The sequence below is a fragment of the Lytechinus pictus genome, chromosome 12 (genome assembly GCF_037042905.1).
Source record: "Lytechinus pictus isolate F3 Inbred chromosome 12, Lp3.0, whole genome shotgun sequence".
NCBI lineage: Eukaryota > Metazoa > Echinodermata > Echinoidea > Temnopleuroida > Toxopneustidae > Lytechinus > Lytechinus pictus.
In genome coordinates this window covers 25,128,359-25,148,344 of record NC_087256.1, presented here as the reverse complement: position 1 = coordinate 25,148,344, position 19,986 = coordinate 25,128,359, and the positions used below count along the sequence as shown (strand labels likewise).

Sequence of the window (19,986 nt, the reverse complement as noted above, 5' to 3'; positions counted from 1 at the left end):
ACTGGTACCCAACTAGTAAAGACCACCCCTCATCTTCTGAAATGAGGAGGTAAATTTGCGACCCTCATCAAATGAGAGTTGATGACAAGAATTACAACATTTTGATTACCATCTAGTCAAGGGGCCCGTCTTACAAAGAATTGCGATTGATCGAATCAATCACAACTATGGAAAGCCAGCAACGTCAACATCTAAAATGCATGTTTGTTCAAAACATTTTCTAGAAATTATATATATTCATACATTCACTGTTTTCTTGACAATTCAGTATGCATCTCTTTGTTTTCAAAGGACATTGAGCAAATTTCCTAAAGGAAAAATTATGACATTGATGGATTTCCAAATACTTGAAATTGATCGGATCAATCGTAACTCTTTGTAAGACGGGGCCCAGATCAGCTTTCATCTTCTGAAACGTGGAGGTAAACTCGCGACCCTTTTCAAATGAGAGTTGATGGTAACAATGAAATATTTTTTATTCCCAATCTTGTAAAGACCAGCTCTCATCTTCTGCAACGTGGAGGTAAACTCGCGACCCTTATCAGACAGGAGTTGATGACAAGAACTGCATCAATTTAATTACAATCTAGTGAAGACCAGCTCTCATCTTCTGAAACGTGGAGGTAAACTTGCGCCCCTTATCAGACGAGAGTTGATGATAATTAGAGCTATGCCGTGCAGCCAAGACGTGTATGTCCTGACTACTGAACTCGTCCATTCGTTGTTTGAGTTGTCCTGGTAAGCTTGACTCTACATCAAAGGAATACGAGGCTTCTTGGAAGATACGGATCTCATCAACAAGCTTGGCTATCGATCTGGTAAATTGGAGAAAAAAAATTAAACTTGATTTGGTTTGTGATTGGATATGATTTCAACAGGGTTGCCATTAGCGTGGGAAATACATGAAGTAGACGGGTGATGGCGCCCTCATGGCTATCCAAATTGCCCCTAAAATTTCCCCCAAATGCATGCTTTGCGGTGACCATTCTATCTAGAACTGTATTTCACTTTCCATGGTCTGAATAAAAGAGTCTGTTCGAAGTGGCACAAGAATGTCAGCAAGCAAGGTACAGAAATCACGAAAATGAATTAAAAATATGAAAAAGTAAAGCAATCTAATAATATTCACCTTAGTTTGTTCCACTTGAACATTCCATTGGTGAGCTGGAATCCACCAATCTCAAGCTGTTGTACATGAAGCAGGAAGAGAAGGGTAGCCGGGAGGGTCGGACTGGTCTTCTCACCCTTCATCAGATATTCGCTGTCCCCTTGTAGGAGAACCCTGGAAGCACTGAGTTCCTCGTAGATGGTTACTACCTTGGAAGGCAGGTCACGCCACGCCTGAGAAGCAATTCAAGTTAAAGAAATGAAAAATGAGTAATGCCCCTAGCATAATCATAATGTACACTGAAACCTACAATGTAGGTATGGAGAAACTACAGGGAAAATGGATAATTTCTCTTTATATGAAGGTACATTGCTTTTAAAAGAAGGCTGTCTTTATACATAGGTATTCACTGTCCCCATGGAGGAGAACCGTGGAAGGATCAAGTTCCTCATAGATGGTTATATTTGAGAGCAGGTCACATCAAGCCCATTCCTAACATTATGCCGAACTTCAAATGAAATAATAACTTTACTTCATGAAACTTTCACATTTAATGCAAAATGTGATTTATTAAAAAATCAATTGAATTAATTATCACATAATTATGAAAAGAACATCAAGCAATTAACATCATGTAAAGTTCATTACATTGATTTTCATCATATATTGAAATCTGTAATTAAGTTTCATTACATTAATTTTCACCAGGTTTTGAAATCTGTTTACAAGTGCCTCCATTTTAAAGAAGACGTTGAAAGTTTATCACAAAAAAAAACCCACACATAAACATTATTATATGTGTAAAATAAAGCACATGGGGATCACAATAGAGCGATGTCTGAGCACTTGTTGAGTGAGGTACCATGTACTGTACATCAATATACTCCAAATAATAACAATTGATATAACATCAAGATAATTGGATATATGTTAATTTTCTAAAGTATTACATAATAATAATAAAAGGCATTTATATAGGGCCATCTATCTAGAAATAATCTATTCCGCAGCACACTGTTAATAACTATTATTACCCCGGCTTTAGCTGGAGCAGCCTTTCAGTGCTCAGTGAATTCAAGGAATTAATCCTGCTGGGTACCCATTCACCTCACAATGTGGATAAATTTCTTGCTGAAAGAAATTACGCCATGGCTGGGATTCGAACCCATGACCCTCTATTTCAAAGTCGGAAGACTAATCCACTAGGCCACAAAGCTCGACATACATGAAAATAATTGGTTGATCCACTACTTACTGGCACTTGTCTCACTATGACATTGTCTAAGCCATCCAAGATCTGAACGCAGGACGCAAAGTTGCGGAGTTCAAAGCACGTCTTGGCTGCAGATAGAAACTTGCTCAAGAGAGCCACTTGAACCTTTATTGAAAATTTAAGAACAAATGAATTGAATTGACAATTTTTTATATATACAACATTTTCCATAGGTGGAAAATTTTGACAAAAAGAGGAGGGGAGAAAGGGGGCCTCTCATTATGGACATATAAGTTGGTCAATAAGGTGTGAAGATGGAATTCAAGAAATCAAAACGATGGATCTTGCAAATATGGCATGTGTCTGTCATTATAAACCTTTATAGCCTTAAAAAGTTTACCACAGAAAAAAATGAAAACGACCAATTCAAAAAATGAAACAACCAATTCCACAGAATAAAAGGAAAACAAACAAAACATTTCAATATTTGGTGGCAGCGGTGGGATAGTAAAATCTTCAAATCTTGTGGATATTCTTCCAGAGATCCAACTTATGAGGTATTCCATTAACCTGTTACTATCGAATCAACTACACACTTAGATATCAGGCTACATATATTACATGTTGCTATGTCAGGTAAATTTAAATGGCCAAGCTGTCAAGAGCACCCTTTAATTGTTTAAAAAGATAATAATCAATATGACAGTAGACAGGTTATGTGAAGACAATTTTTATTAAATTAAGAATGAATAATATAAATTTTTCTCTCAACTCAACAAATGGAAAATTTCAGTAGCTTAAAACAGAAACTCCATTGGAAACTGTTTCATGAAACAAGATGTCTGACTAACCTTGGCTGAAGAAGAAGACACCACCTCTGCTGAGACCCAATGAGAAACAACCTGGCCAAGGTCCAGCAGGTCCCTGATCTCCTTTCCTTCAAAGACCTTCTCGGCAAAGAGGCTCTTCGTTTCCACTCCGTCACCATCGGTCTTCGAGGAAGGGATTGGCTGGAGCTGAAGAGAGTAAGGAGACTTTGCTGTGTCTTTGACGCTGATGCTATGGCAGCGGGAGTTCAGGAAGTGGATGGGGTGAACTTGGATGAATAAAGTCTGAAATAACAAAGTTCAAGTAAAGTTCAAGTTTAATTAAAAAGACATATGACAACAGATGAAGATCTATGTTGATACCAAAAACATATATACACATGAACATTTTTTTTACCCCTAAGAAGCGAAGATTGTGAGGAGGGCTCTATTAAATGAGATATATATTAATAAACAGAAATATAAACTATATATATGTTCATTAATCATCAATATACACACACGCAGCCTCACACACGCACGCACACACACCCACCCTCACAAACACATAAGTCTAGACTGGCCAACCAAAAACTCATTATTGAATGAAGATAAAGAAAGATTGGTTTCTATCTACAAGTCTACTAATCCAATCCATTAATCATACACAGCAACTATAATGGAATGCCAGTTCTATACGGCTCAGGAAATTACCCATAAATTGATTTTAAAACCTTTTGAATATTTTAAAAGCCCATCTATTAATTAACTCTGAACAATCGTGTGGATATTACTAAACATAACTGAAATGATTTGTTACTGTACTCTTTAAAGCTGAAATTAAAAATATTTCAGCAATGCATGCATTCCTAAATTTCTTTTTCACAAGATCTTACAGTACTATTGATATAACTTTAAGAGCAAAAGAAATTTCATTGGGCACATTGTTCTTTATTAATTATTCAACCATGTTACCATATTAGTTACCCAAGCAGGACAGTTTAAAATCAATTGCCCTACTGATGTGACTTAGATAATGGGGCATCGTAAGTCTATTTTCGGTACCTCAGTCAATCATATATCTTGCAATTAATTGCCAATTTGTAATTGATTGCTAATATCTTCCTTGAAACAAGGAATGAAATCTGATTTGCTACAGTGAAAAGTGATCAATCAATTGTAAAATTGCAACATAATATTTGCAATTGATTGCAAATAGATTCTTGCAACATCCCCTTAACCCTAAATAGACTGGGCTATTTCGATGCCTAAAAAGACTGGGGGGGGGCTGATTCAGCCCCCCCTATGATCTCAGCCGTCGACCACGCGATCGCGACGAAAATTGGCACGTGCATTACCCATGGCATAATCTCCAAGTCTGTAGGATCAATTTTTCCGAAAAATCTCATAATTCATTAATTATGCTAATTTATGCGTAAAATCCAAGATTTGCTCTAATTAACTAAATAACGCCTCTAAACTGCTAATTTTTTATTCACAGACTCTTTGAAGGATTCTGATCAAATGTACTTAAAAGAAAATTCAATATCACAATTCTTTTCTTATGTATTTTATTGTTTTTCAAATTTCTTATGTATTTCTTTGTTTTTCGACTTTTTGTATTTTATTGTTTTTTCAATGGAAATCGTCCGCTACTTTATTTTGACCATAAACAAGATGAAATTAATTGAGTTTGATTAGAAAAATTGAAAATAATGATACATTTATGAATTTTGGCTAAAAACACAATTTGCATTGGATTTGTACACAAATTCACGTTTTTGAGCAATTTTGGGTCGACATGCACTTACAAAATGTTGCGTAATTTCGGAACCACGTACCCGAGCGTCGCAAATTTGGTCTCAAAAGTTGCGCAAGACTTGAAAGAAAAAAGTCATGGAACGGCGCGGCGCCAGCTTTTCGCGTAACAGATTTATCGCGAAAAATGTCGAGGGGGGGGGCTGAATCAGCCCCCCCCCCAGTCTTTTTAGGGTTAAGTAAAGAGCTTAACTTGTAGACATTACCTGCTGAATGAGAGTTAGGACGTGAGCTATGGTCTGCGAGGTATGGTCACCCATGTGAAAACCTTCCCTTGGAGCATGGGGTGCCGGGGTGTAGGCCATCGGCTCCTGCTGCTTGCTGGGCTTGCGAACAAAGCAAGCCATTAGACTGGCTTTGAAACCACCGCTCTTGTCACTGTGTGAGCTGTTGGGTACTTGCCATGGTAAAGGCTGTAGCATGAGAAAGGTAGGGAGGAGATTGAAAGGGAATATGAAGAAGAGGCATGAAAGTGGTAGGAGGGGGTAAAAAAGAGGCGGAAAATATAAGGAAGAGGAAAAAAGAAGATAAAGAATAAAATGAAGAGGAAAAAGTAACAGAGAAAGAATATACAAAAAAAAAACAAAGAAGAGAAGAATACAATTAGGAGAAGGAAGGAAAAGAAGATAACAAGAAGAAATTTAGAAGCTACCTATTAAATCTTAAAATAGTTATGATACAGAGCATGATAGTGATATTATCAATATGTATATAATAATTCAAACACCATTCACCAATGTAAAGGTAAAAGTGAACAGCTTGTTCACATAATGGGCTAAATCCACTATTTAAATACAGTGGATTGATATCATTAAACTGTTCAACAAATGTATCAATCAAACTTCTAGGAAAAACTAAGAAATAAAAAAATCATGTTAAAAGACCTTATTAATTCTTTCATCCAAAGATGCCTGAGCGTTTTGACAATAAAAATTCTCAGACAATAGAATGTTGGTCAAATCACTTTTTCAAACAAACTATAAATTGCACTTTGTTTTAGAATTGCACAAATAGACCAAGATCAAAGACTAAGATTAAACTTTAAATAATTACAATAAACAATAATACAGATTACGATTACATACATACAACCAAATAAATACTATCCGTAACACAAACACTGAAAGGTATTTGAAGTCTGGTGGTTGTATAAAGGATGTGAAGACTTACCAAAGGCTTGGTGATTGTAGGTAGACTGCTCTCTGAGTTTTGAACCCTAGCAGCAACTGACGTCAACCCATTTGACGCATCTTGCTGCCTGCGCTCAAGAAGCTGAAGCAGAAACCTGCTCTGCTGTTCAACAGGTACCATCTATTCAAATAAGATATTGATGTTCTCATCATATTTATCATTAAATCTGTAATGGCTTTATTTATTATTAATCATTGTTTTTTATAACATTAATTACTTACATATCTTATTAATTTGTTCAATTGTTCAACATTATATATTCATTTGCATTACCACATTCTTTATGAAAAGGGCAATTCCATATACCTAATAAAACTTCTATATATCTGGCCCCCATTTGTCTTCTTTTTCATTTCTTATGAACCTCCATAAAGTGCTCAAATCATGTTCATAAAGCACCTTTAGAATCATATGTAGACGACTGGTACGGGATGACATCATTTTAAGGCATTGCGCATGCGTCAAGTCCTCAGCCTCGCCGACTATCAGAATTGAGAAACTCGCCACCTCATTCTGCTGTTCTCCAAAATCACAGTCAACGTGCATGTGTGTGACATCATTTTAAACGCTCAAGGTCAGCATGAAGGTCAATTGCAATGGAACTCTTTCCTCACAAAACACAATTTTCAGTGAATTTTCACAAAATTAATGTAAGTTGTACGATGCATTTTTTTTATCACATATGAAATTGTTTTCTGAACTCCAAAATATATATTGCTATATCTCGTAACTCAGGTAAAAAAGAATGAAAGCAAGTGAAAGAGCAAGTGTGTACAAGTTGCACCTTTGTATCACCTGACCGGGTCATGACACGATGGTACACCAGATCTTCTGGGTTCGGCAGCGTGTCACGACCTGCTCGCTATCATGCTGTTTCATGTGGACGTACGTACACGTCAAGTGAAATCTAAAATAATCATATCTGTACTGAACATAGACAGACAACTATGTTGACACACCAGATCAGTGGACTGATACACCATTCTTGTTCACTCATTCTAAAACTCCCTATTAATGATTTTAAGGAAGGTTCGCAAGTAGGGAGTCACACATGGATACTTGATAGAATTACCCATAAATTAATTTATCTCTTTCAATTGTTATCTTGCAAAACAAAAGAATAACATTGTCTAAACAATTTGATTTCTTTAAAAATACATTTCATTAAGTATTTTGGCCCGTATTCTGATAGCAGGTTTAACTTAAACTCAGGTTTAAAGTTGTGGATTAAGTATGGATAGCCAATTGTTACATAAATCACTAACAGTAGAGATATCATACTTTAGCTCATTTGGCTCTCAAAGCATTCATAATTGTGTAGGAAGTATAAATAGATGATTGTCTTCACCAATGATGAATCAGGAAAGAGCACAGTAAACATAAGAAACATACAACTTAATAAAAATTTTGACACTTTTGGCTTCCCATACTTAAACCACAACTTTAAACCTGAGTTTAAGTTAAACCCGACTTCAGAATACGGGCCTTTTTGTTTATTTGAAACAAATGCTAAGTAATTAGTACTACTTCATATTCCATACCTGGTCAGACACAAACAACAGAAGTTCATGAAGAAACTGTGGATAAGGCTTGAAGTCCACATCAAAGAACCCTTCCACCCATACATGAAGAATGTCTATTGTTCTGGCGATGATTGACATTGTCAAATCATCTTCTCCATTCCTCAACTTTTGCCTGAAAGAAATAAACATTTTAACAGTAATGATAGTTTTGGATACTTGTACAGTGGCCATGTTGGATATGACACTCCCAACACTCCATAGTTACTACCCCAGCTTTAGCATAGCAAGGAATAATTTCCTGCAGGGGAATTAATTTTTGCCAGATACCCAGTTACCTTAGTCTGGCAAATGTATATTGACACCTTACAAAAGATGGTAGTGCCGCGACAGGATTCAAACCCAAAACCTTGTGGTCTATAGCCCGGAGACATTAACACTAGATCATAACACCTCTAACAGAACACAGAACCACTAGAATATAATTTGCTATTATTTAAATGACTTGATTTTATTCTGCAATCAAATAGCCAAAAAAACTGTGTATTAACAGTAATTAATTCATAACAATTATCAGTACTCAGACTTACTTGGAAGCGAACAAAAAGCGACTGGTGATGAAGTCTAGCAGCTGTTGTGATGTGGCGAAATAATGATAAGTGTAGAAGAAATGAGGCAAATATCCATCTAACAATGCTTGTCTGAAAATGAAGAGAAAATTAAATAGAAAGAACAGATAAGATACGTGAAAATAGTAAATAACAATTTTGATTATCTTGCACATGTTTATTGGCTATAAATCAATGACAATTACATACAAAACATGTGTTACATAATATTGAAGAAAAATTAGTATTGCCTTACAATTACTTACAGTCATGAAAATGAAATGAATCATCATATTGTTCTACAATGGTACAAATTGACATGACGATGTTGCAGAGTTTTGTTTAACAAACTTTATCACTAAAGAGGATGATAAGAATTCCAACATAATAGTTAAAAGTATTTAACAGTTTTTAGAGAGAAAATATGATTAATACATCATACTGCAATTTTGCTATGCCTTTTTAAAGACAGTGAAATAAATAACATGGGATAGGTGCCAATGCGTGGAGCCAAATGAGTTGAGATTTTTCTTTCCGATTAACAATGGTGTCTTCCACATCAACATCTGATATTCCAATGAATGGATGTCAAGAAATGGAAATCATTTAAAAAAACGCACATAAAAAAGATCATGCTCCCAACAAATGTCTAAATAGTGATACTAGCAGGAATGTTTATTACCATGCACAGATGCATGGTACCCTTGCCTTCATGGTGGTACCGGCAAGAATGTTAAGTACGGTACCTTCCAAAATTGTATTGAATAGCCACTTTGGTACCCCTACCCTCATGGTGGCACCAGCAGGAATGTAAACTACCTTCCCGAATAGTATTAAAGAGCCACTTTGGTACCGCTACCCTAATGCTGGCACCAGCAGGAATGTAAATTACCTTTCAAAATGGTTAAAGAGCCACTTGGTACCCCTACCCTCATGGTGGTACCAGCAGGAAAATCAAGTACCTTCCGTAATGGTATTGAATAGCTCTTTTGTACCCTTGCCCTCATGGTGGCACCAAAAAGAATGATAAGTACCTTTTCTAATGGTATCAAAGAGCTATTTTGGTACCCCTATCATCATGGTGGTACTAGCAAGGATGTCTATTACATTGCATAGGAGTATGAGAAATGCACATTTGGTACCACTGCCTTTACAGTGGTACTAACAAGGATGTTTATCACACTGCATAGAGACACAAGACGGACTCCATTGGTACCGCTGCCTTTAAAGTGGTACCAGTAAAAAGGTTTATTTTCTTCCATAATGGTATGAAAAATAGCTGATTTTGTGTTATCGCCTATAAGGTGGTACAAGAGCACACATATAACTTGTATTGAAATATGAAAAGAGTTCCTCTGGTACCCCTGCTTTATGGTAGTACCAGTTAGAGTCTTTATTACCTTGCATATAGAGGTACAAAAGGAACCCTTTTGTACCACTGCCCTTATGGGAGTGCTCGCTAGAATATTTCTTACCTTGCATAAAGGTACGAGAAGAGCCCTCTTGGTTCTCCTGCCTGAAGAGTTGTATTGGTTCTCACTGTATGCATCGTGAGTAGTGGATTCTCCATTTGCCTGACAAGGTTTCCATCACCAGAGCTGAGGGCATATGAAAAAAATATACATTTTTCATGTTTGAATGGAATGATCTTTGTGACTTATGTATACAAAAGATGAATAAATACCTTAACTTGTCTCCACTCCATATAATGACCTGTACTACCTTTTAATTTAATTCAAACTAATCAGATCATCTATATATATACTGGACCAAGTTTGGAACTGAAAATGGAAAAGACTGGACTGACAAACAGATAGACGACCCAACAACATAATGAGTCTAGCACAACATTGGTGCACAGAGGCATGAAAAGATTACAAGGGGAACTGACCATGAGTTCTTCTCTGAATAATTCTTGTAATTGCTCACCACAGGAACTTAAGATACGAATAGCAAACTGAATTTAGTACATTCACAACGCTTACATGGTCGCAAATGAATATAGCAAGGCAAAGTCCAGTCCCCACTGTTCAGCATATAACATCTCAAGATGTCTTTTGGCTGATTCTAAGAACTCGATCTTTTGGTTGGTTTCTGCGAGCTCTTGCTTGACCTTGGACGCGATCCCCTTGTTCTCAGACGTAACCTTCTCCTGAAGCTTACGGTAGAACTTTGCTGTCTTCTTCTGAGATCGCTTCTCTAGGGTCAGCTGTTGATCTACTTCCTGTCAGTCATAAACAAAAGAAATAGATAATAATAACAATAATAATAATTATAATAATAATAATAATAATAATAGTAATAATAATAATAATCATAATAATAGTAATAATAGTAATAATAGTAATAATAGTCAAAATAATAGTAATAATAATAATAATAATGATAATAATAATAATAATAACATAGGGTATTTATATTGCACACATATCCACCTTATTAGGTGCTCAAGGCGCTCCTATATTACCCGGCTAAGCTAGGCGTTCATAGCGCACACAGCTTTTTAAGGAATTTAAGGTACCCATTTACCTCACCTGGGTTGAGTGCAGCACACTGTGGATCAGTTTCTTGCTGAAGGAAATTACGCTATGGCTGGGATTCGAACCCACGACCCTCTGTTTCAAAGTCCGAAGACTAATCCACTGGGCCACAACGCTCCACAGCTAATAATAATTATGATAATAATAATAATAATAATATAGCACTGTTACTATGTGCATATACTCAACTACGCTTTGATACATGGTATCATATTTTTACCGCAGCTGTAGCTGAGCCGCCATATTGGTGCTAAAGCGTCAAGGAAATATCCTACTGGGTACCAATTTACCTCACAAGTGAAGCACAATGTGGGAAAATTTTTTGCTGAAGGAAAACATGCCACGGCTTGGATTTGAACCCACATCCCTCTGATTAAAAGACGAGAATCGTAACCACTAGACCACAACGCCCCCATTGATAAGAGTGAATGAATGTTGAATATCAGCGGGTTATTAACAATACAAGCAAGCTAAGTAACAATGATTATGCTAAATGTTACCCTTCATTTTGGTTCAAAGTTCACAGCCCTAAGAATTTGTTTGCGTCTTCTCTGTGCTTGAAGACGCATATATTAACATAAAGCTATAAACCAGACTCTATTCAATGCTGACAGAAAGACTTAGAGCACATTTTCAATTAATTTGAGACATTTCCAACAAATTAAATTAACAGGTTCATTTCTGTAATATTATTCACATTTCTAAAACTGCAAGATATAAAATTCTACTTGCACAACATATCCAGTATCTTCTTCCAACTGAAATTAAAAGACACCCGTTTACAGGTTGTACATACGGCCGTACATAAGTTTAATTTCTTTTTGGCTGCTACCCTTTCAGTTTAATACTTTATTTATGTCTCTGTTTGATTTACGTCATGTTTGTAATATTTATATTGTTGTTTTTATACAAAGAAATATAAATTGAATTGAAAAAAAACTTACAGATATTTTGCTCTCTATTGAGTTCTGGGTTTCTCCACATCCAGTCAGGTTCTGTGCATACTCTGCAACCGATGGATCCACTTTATCCCCACTGAATAGAACGCCGCTGGGCATGACAAGCCTGCCTTCCTCAATAGAACTCTCCAGCATGGAGTCCGCTAATGAGCCGGTTGCAAAACTCTGGTGCGTACGTGAAGATGTTCCCGATGATGTGCTACTGAACGAGGCGATGCTATCACGTCGGGAAGAGCCAAGAGGGCCTTGAATACCACCTGGGGAGTGTCTACCAACCGGTGTAAGCCTAGATTGGATCACTTCAGTTTTGGTTACAGGGAGAGTCTTATTAAGCAATGGTGTTGACTGTTGCTTTGGCAAGGGTAGGCTTGAGGATAGATCACTGGTACTGGAAAGGTAGGAACTATCGTTCAGATGATGTAGCAATGAGTCGTGACTGTCGTGGTCTCCATGAGAAGAGTCTTTTAATGATGATAGCAGAGACTCCTGGGATTTTGTATTTCCATTCTCATCATTCATTTCTTGCAGCTTCCCTATGCCTGGCTTCACACTAGTTTTACTGGTATTTGGAGGTGAAAGCATTTGGATATCCTCTTCTTCTGTAGCATCAAACTTTCTTCTCTGCACACTATCTTCTCTCCTTTCCTGGTTTACTCTTCCAACTCTTCTTTCCTTCCCATCTCTGCTATTCCTACTTTCCCTCCCATCTCTACTATTTCTACTTTCCCTTCCATCTTTACTGTTTCTACTCTCTCTACCATCCTTGCTATCAGCACTAACTTTACGAGACCGACTAGCCGAAGCCTCTTCACTTCGAGTTCGCCTGCTTTCCTTTCCACCCTCAATACCATTCTGGACATGTCCACCAATATGTTCTTGCTTCTTCTCGGTTTCATCCTTCTGGCTAACCCTGGTCTCCTTCTTTTCCACATCGGTTTTATCTCTAGCCTGTCCTTGCCTTTGTACCCGTTTAGAATCTGCCTTGATATCCTCTGTGGACTTCTTACGTCTTGTTTCACCTGCACTGGACCGACCTTGTCCTTGTTGACTGCCTCTCTCACTGTCACCTTCACTCACCAGCTTCTTAGAGGATGTTGGTCTCGGTGGTTCCGGAGACAAGGTCTTCCTTTCCCTGCTTCCCTCAGTCTTTGACCCTGTTCTGTGGCTCTTGGCATCTTTACTCATCGCCGACTTCCTTTCCGCTACCTTTTCTCTACTCTTTCCTTCTCCGACTTCATGTTTTCCTCTTGGCTCATTGGATTTGGAAGCCATCTTTCTTGCACTCTCACCAGAGGTCTTCTCGGAGGAGCTTCTCTTTGTTTCATTCCTTCCCCTAGATTGATCTCTCCCTGTCTTCAAGTCCTTTGCTGCTGAAGCGGTTTCTTTGGACTTCCTATTGACCTCACTGGACTTTTGTGATGCTGGTGTACTCCTGCACAACAATAAAACAATTCCAAATGGATATGAATTCATCAAGCCCACATTAATCATGAAGCATTACAAGTTAAAAATATTTGACATTTTCCCATCTTAAAGAATGGATATTACAGATATATAACAGTTTGGAAATAAGAAAAATGATGAAATAAAAAGTGATATAAAGGTGACTTCATTTTTTCCTCAAAGAAAATTAGGAGTATTACATAATATTTTGACAATATAATTATTCAATTTGTAAGTTAAATGATATTATGCAATGATCCTTTGTTCATACATAACTGACCCTTTTCTTCTTTTCATTCTTCTAAGTACAATGGGACTTAAATTCTCTATTTTGTGGTATGTGTTATGCACAAAGGTTTTTTTAATTATCATTACATAGTTATATGATCCAGTAACTTTCCACTATATTCTAAATTCTTCCTTGTTTTTACTTAATTTTTTAAAGAAATAAAGAAAATAGGAAGGCAGATCTTAGTACAAATATTTAAAAAGGCAAGGAAATGGCAATAACAAATAAATTGATGATTTAATTACTTGGTAGTAAGCTGAGTAGGTTTTTTCCCATTGACTGCTTCATATAATCCTTCTAAGAGTTCTTCTTCCCAATAAAGATCACAGAACTTCTCAGTAACTGCACTGGAGAAGGTTGTATATGTCACGCTGGCCAGGGACGAGATGTATTCAGCTGTAACACAAACAAAAAGTAATAATACAAAAATTAATAGGTATGATTTTAAATCCCTATTCAGAACAATTAACAAGTTTAATGTAAGCACATTTGTATTAAGGTTTTGTCAAAATTATGAAGTAAGTTCATTGTATGGAGCAAAAAAAAAATTAAGATAATAGTATTGCATTATCTGAAATGATTCCATGCACAGAATGATAAGAATATAAAGGAAAATTATCAGAGGAATCTACAAAAGCATGTTTAATGACAATAAAAGTATAACCTTAAAGAATACATTAAACAAACGACAGCCAAAGTAAGGTGGTGTCGTAAACAGGCGCAAGGACAGAATGAGGAAAAGTGTAACAGGAAACCTAGGCCAACAATAAAGAGAATTGGAGTGAAATGAAAATGCAAGGGGACACCATAATGTAAAAGGACAAAGATTCATGAAAGCAATCTCTTAATCCATAGAAGATATTTAAGTAAATAGATAGATTGATAGAGTGAGAGATATACAATCTATAGATAGATAGTGAAAAGATTAGATAGATAGATAGATAGATAGACAGACAGACAGACAGAGACAGATAGATAGATAGATAACAAAATGATAGATTGCAAAAAAAATAATGAAGATTTGAGAAGACTCTAAACCCACCCATCTGGAGATCTTCCACACCATTCTCAAGATACCCGTCAAAGGCAAAGGCTTGTCTGATCTGCTTGATGACTTTCTTGAGATTAGAGTTACCCTGAAGGGCATCCGCAAGATGAGCCTCCTGGATCAACGGGAGGTCTTCACCGCTTGACGTCGCATAGCGTAGGTGAACACCACTATCCCTCGACGGTGACGACATCGATACCGATACCGGCGAGCTAAGCATCAAGGTATGGTCCACTGGTCGGGTATCATCCATGTCGTCGGTGGTGAGGCGAGCTTGTGTGGACCTTGGGCGGATGTGGTGAGATGGTTTCATATGTGATTTGTGGTCCCCTGTTGGGGTAGAACTGTTGGAAGGTGGGGTAGGGCAGCTCTTTTCTCTTGGCTTACTCTGAGACCGGTGACCATGCTCCCGATAAACCTTCTCAACTTGAGGGGATCTCGTAGCATTCACTGAAAGGTTTCAAAATATATTAGAAATACAACAGATGGATTCTCGGCTGCAATGCCAAATCAGAAATATATTACATACCTAGCTTCTAAAATTTCAAGTGGTGACCTTTGTGACTCTTTTATCTATGACCTTGAGACTGAAATATAATCAGATCATCATTCCCATATGCATAAATTGCCACCTTAAGTTTATCCCTTAAGGACGTTCCACAGTTATGTTTGTGCGCATTATGATCTGCGCATATTTTACACTCTGCGCGCTGACGTCACAATGGATGAACAGGTGATTAATTAGCTGTGGGTATGAACTGATTTTTCTCATCATCTGCACTCTAACTGCAGATCCGATGCGTTATTTTATGAAGCTAAAAAAATTTAATTATTCCATGGACTATTTAAAAAAACATCTTTACAACTTTAAAATACTTTACTCTGCAGTGCTGCCAAAAATCACGAATATGACCCCAAGTTTGAATAAATGGTAAAGTGGTTTTGATTTTTTCTTCTCATAGATACAAAGCATTTGGCGCATTTTTGGTGTTTTAAAAAGCACATTTGCTCTAATGAAAATGCTGATAGTTTGAAAACAAGCACATGAAGCCCTATTTTTTAATGTTTGCACCTCTTAGGTATACCTTCCTCTACAACTTTGCAAATTTTGGAGAAAATGACATGGATTTTGAATAAAGTGCAGCATTTATTGTACTTTTGTAGTTTGTTATTGAAATTTCACTTTTTTGAGATTGGGTTTTTGTTATGTTTTACGCCATTTTTAAGAACTGACAATGCTGTTAGACTTAAAATTGCAAACAAATAGCACTATAAATAGATTCTCCATTCTAACGATACACTTATTAACTCTCTTGCGAAATTTGATGACTTTTTCATGTATTTTGACTGAGTAATAGAGGTTTAAACTCATTGTAGTGATCTTGCGAGGTCTAAAAATGCCAAATTCTTTTGAATGCGCAATCCGTAAGAACATTCATTCGGGTGAACTTTGAAGCTCCATAGCAAAAAATCAAGCACATGGACCAATGTTAATTTTTGCATATTTCGAATATTCAGGTTCTAAAGTATCTATGTGCAAAGTTTGGTGAAAATGACATGGATTTCATTTTAACTGTGGAACGTCCTTAAACAGTTATTTGGTCATTGTGAGAACCAGAAATCTATGAACCTTGATCTTTGACCTCATGACCCAAATGTTGTCACATCCATATGAATAATGTGCATCAAATTTGAAGTTGATCACCAATACTGTCCTTTGTTTATGGTGAGGACTGAGATAATTCAATGTATATCATGAATTCTCCAACATCTTCCCATTGACTTTGTAACCCAAAATGTTTGAAGGTGATCCCTCAAATAGTTCTTCAGTTATCACGAGAAAAGGATGTTATTAATGGGGAAGTTGTTCATGTTTAACATAAAACATCTTGGATGCATTGCTAATAGTAAAACTAGTAATCTAAATATTCAAATGCTTTATTATTTTATATACAATGCAAATAATTTCAAGGGTTTAATTCTCTTAAGAAAATATTTTGGGAACTTGTTTGACAAAGGAAAATCTTGACAGTTTACAGTTTTCTGAAAGAGACAGAGATTTTGAAAAGATGTAAACAAATGCTCACCCTGATCTTTGTGCCTCTCCTTTCTGTGATCAGAATCTCCATGAGAGGAACTAGCCGGTGACCTGGTGGGTTTCTTCCGATGTGGACGGACATGCGCCTGGCTCTTCTCATGACCCAGGACGGGAACGGGACTAGAGAAAGAGGACTCGCTGCTCTCGGAATCCGTTATCAAGTTGGACAGTTTATTCAACGACTTCTTGTGAGGAGACACAGAGTACTTTGACCGTTCAGTCCTCTTCTTGGTGTGTTCTTTCCTGCGCTCTGGAGGATTTCTATGTTGATACCGATGGGAAAGCACTGAAGAGTCTGGATCGCTGCTGGTGTCCACAAACTTTTTCTTTCTTGGGGTGAGCTTGTTTAGACCCGGTGAGGTTGATACCAAAGAACTAGGGCTGGGGGTGTGCGTCATACCTGGAGAAATAATTGCAGTAATGCTATTTGTAACGGATTGCACAGGAGATGTTGGAGTAGACGAGGATGGAGTAATATGCATGGGTAGCCCTTGCAAGGGAGCTCCCACTGGTAGAACTCTGTAGAGTCCAGTTTCAGGATCTTGCTGGAGTTGAACCTGAATTGGAATGTTCTTATTGGCAAGTTTGTTTGGTGTATCTTGTTCCTCTGCTGCATTTAAAGTTACTGTAGCTGGATCTGATATTACAGAAGTCCCCAGAGACAATATGGATCCTGTCTTAACCAATTCTGTGGTTGTTTTCTCCTGAGTATTTGATTCGTTAGATATGTTGCCCACTTGTGGCATTGAAACCACTTTTGTGGCCGATTTATTTGTTTTCATTGCTTTGAGATCAGTTGTTCTCTCAATATCAGCAGGTTCTTCCTTTAGTCTCATTGCTTCCACATTTTTCACTGGATGTTCTGCTTCATTCTTTACGTTCGCTATTCTCCCCCTTTCATTCATTCCATATTTAGAAGGAACACTTGCATTGTCGCATACTGGCGTAGTCTCCTGTGGTTCATCACTTTCCAAGGAAGACCGGTGTAGGAATACTAAAGGACTCTTCCTCGCTGAGACTTGGTCTACTGATAAACTACTAGGCAAGTCATCTGATGCAGATTTCTCTTCAGGTTTGAATATGGGAGCAAATCCTACTTCCTTAGTCAACGGAGAATGTTGGACCACAGTGACAGGTTCTCTTTTGAAGATTGGGGAAGAAACATTATGGTTACCTGACATTTTTCTCTTTGCTGTCAAATCCACTACTGGATCAGTTTCTTTTGTTACTTCCTGTTTGTCCATGGTATCTCTTCCTTCATTGGCTAAATGTTTAACTGGCACTTCTCCTGCGTCACTTGATTTCTTCTCATTCTCTTCAAGAAGTGGTGTGATCCTAGAAACCCTTGAAAGTCTTGATGATCCTGCTGGATTTGGCGACGAGCAAGGAGATGGATTGGGGGATGCAAGGCCATGTTTTTCAAATAACAACTTTAATTTCTGATCAGTAGTAAGCTCTGGTTTAGACTGACTTTCAACATTTTCTGAAGTTTGTTTTTCAATTTTGCTTTTTTCACTCATCCCCTCTTGCTCAGCCATTTCTTTAACAGGCTGCAAACTGTTTCCTTGATCTACTAGAGCAAAATCAGCTACATCATTTTCAAGATCTTGTAGCATTGATGGTGGTGGCTTTTCTTTCCTGGATACCTTAAGGTCTGATTTGATGAGCTCCATGGCTTTCTTTGCTTTTACTTTTGCTATATCCATTACAGGTGAACGAACAGATCCTTCAGGTTTTGTAGAACTTAGTACAATTGGCGTGAAATGGGTTGTAGTACTGGAAAAAAGATCATGGGATTCAGGAGGTCGGACCTCACTTGCTCTCTTATATCGAAGCTGTGCAAGATCTTTGATATTTGAATATGCTGAAGTATCATTCTCCACAATATATGATGTTATACCTGATGAAGGCTTATTTTCCTCTTCTTGGATTTCAGATAGAAGTGACAGACTTGTTGTTGGCTTTCTGACAGTTTTTAACTGGGTTGCCCTAAATGCTGATGGCTTAGAGTTGAATAGGTTGCAAGTCGCGATACTATTTGAACGTATTCTATTTGAAAGCAGTGTGTCTCCCTCAGGTTCCGACTCTGTTTCCGCAAAAGGGTCATCCAGCATAAACCAATCAGAATCTGTTTTGTGTCCACTGGAGCATTCATCATCTGTTCCTCCAAAAGAACTTGAGTAGTCCACACTGTCTCTATGGAGTCTTTCTGACACTTTTTTAGTATCCTGCGGTGCATCCGTTGATTTCTCAAGAGGTTTAGAAACACCACTAATTTTCCTAGACTTGATGAACTTTGTCAATGCACTGGACACCTGAGCGGTTACAGCAGAGTCCAGAGATCGTGCTCTCGGTTTGTCATTTGACATTTGAAGGGGAGGCGTTTCAGATTCAGGCCTGGACACTGTGATGATTGGAACAGGGGACACGTTTAATGGTGATGATGCAGTCCCAGATCCAATACCCAATATTTTAGAATCAGTATCACTGTATCTTCTTGAAAGACTATGTTCCCTTGGACTTCCACTAAGCGGGTTTAAGAGAGAATCACTCATTGACACTAAAGAGTTCCGTTTTGAAGGTGGATTTGAATGAGCCAACCTCCCTTCACTATCAAATCCAAAATATTTTACTTCATTGCTGGAAATATTGGAATCAGAACCTCCTTTGGATATTCCACTAGTCTCTGATTTAGGTAAGCTCTCTGATGAGTAGATTTTCTTCAGGATTTCTTGAGCTCTTGTAGATAAATTCCCAAATGCCTCAAGGCTTGGGGGACCAAGATTGCCGCCTGATGCCATCTTGCCTTGTGAAGGAACAAGTTTGACAAGAATTCTGCCTTCCCGAGGTTGCTCAATAAGCTCATTCGAGGTGAGAGGACAGGATGAGTCTTGGGTGCTATCTTTGGTTGACTGGTTTAAGGGCTCATCTTCTGATAAAACTCGTTCTTTCCTACTACTAGTAGCATCCTGTGTTTCTGGTACAATGTTCCATCCATAGTGTTTATCTGCATACGAAACAATCAAAACAAATACCTTGACATATACTTAAAAATTTCATGGAGTTAACTATGGCTGTCTCAGACAAGCTGGGAATAAGACCAGTGAGTATTTAACCAAAAGTTATCCCCCCCAAAATTGTCATCCTTAAGGTGGTGGCAGCAGTGGGATGCATAACATCTAACAGATTTTATTTAGCCATCACCCACTCCGAGTCTGGTCCCATTTGTTTTTATGACAATTTCGTCTCATCTAGGCAAGGGGAGCCTCTCATCAACATTTTTTGTTCAACAAGTTGTCAAATCTGACAATTTCCTTGATTTTGATTGACTATAAAGAAGCACTG

General features: G+C 37.5%; 1 protein-coding gene across 2 annotated transcripts in view; it reads right to left on the bottom strand.

The window, feature by feature from the left end:
- Positions 1 to 282: 282 nt before the first annotated feature.
- Positions 283 to 19,986, bottom strand: part of LOC129272313 (uncharacterized) — a 36,670-nt gene continuing 16,966 nt past the window's right edge. For both annotated transcript variants that reach the window (XM_054909464.2, XM_064107315.1), the window contains 14 exons: positions 16,631 to 19,648; positions 14,538 to 14,993; positions 13,741 to 13,891; positions 11,749 to 13,195; positions 10,250 to 10,488; positions 9,740 to 9,862; positions 8,247 to 8,357; positions 7,678 to 7,831; positions 6,116 to 6,256; positions 5,152 to 5,358; positions 3,173 to 3,433; positions 2,364 to 2,486; positions 1,130 to 1,341; positions 283 to 815 (listed from right to left, as the gene is read on the bottom strand). In XM_054909464.2, coding sequence (XP_054765439.2) covers positions 587 to 815; positions 1,130 to 1,341; positions 2,364 to 2,486; positions 3,173 to 3,433; positions 5,152 to 5,358; positions 6,116 to 6,256; positions 7,678 to 7,831; positions 8,247 to 8,357; positions 9,740 to 9,862; positions 10,250 to 10,488; positions 11,749 to 13,195; positions 13,741 to 13,891; positions 14,538 to 14,993; positions 16,631 to 19,648 — 6,872 coding nt within the window. In that variant the 3' untranslated portion in view covers positions 283 to 586. The remainder of the gene's footprint in view (positions 816 to 1,129; positions 1,342 to 2,363; positions 2,487 to 3,172; positions 3,434 to 5,151; positions 5,359 to 6,115; positions 6,257 to 7,677; positions 7,832 to 8,246; positions 8,358 to 9,739; positions 9,863 to 10,249; positions 10,489 to 11,748; positions 13,196 to 13,740; positions 13,892 to 14,537; positions 14,994 to 16,630; positions 19,649 to 19,986) is intronic.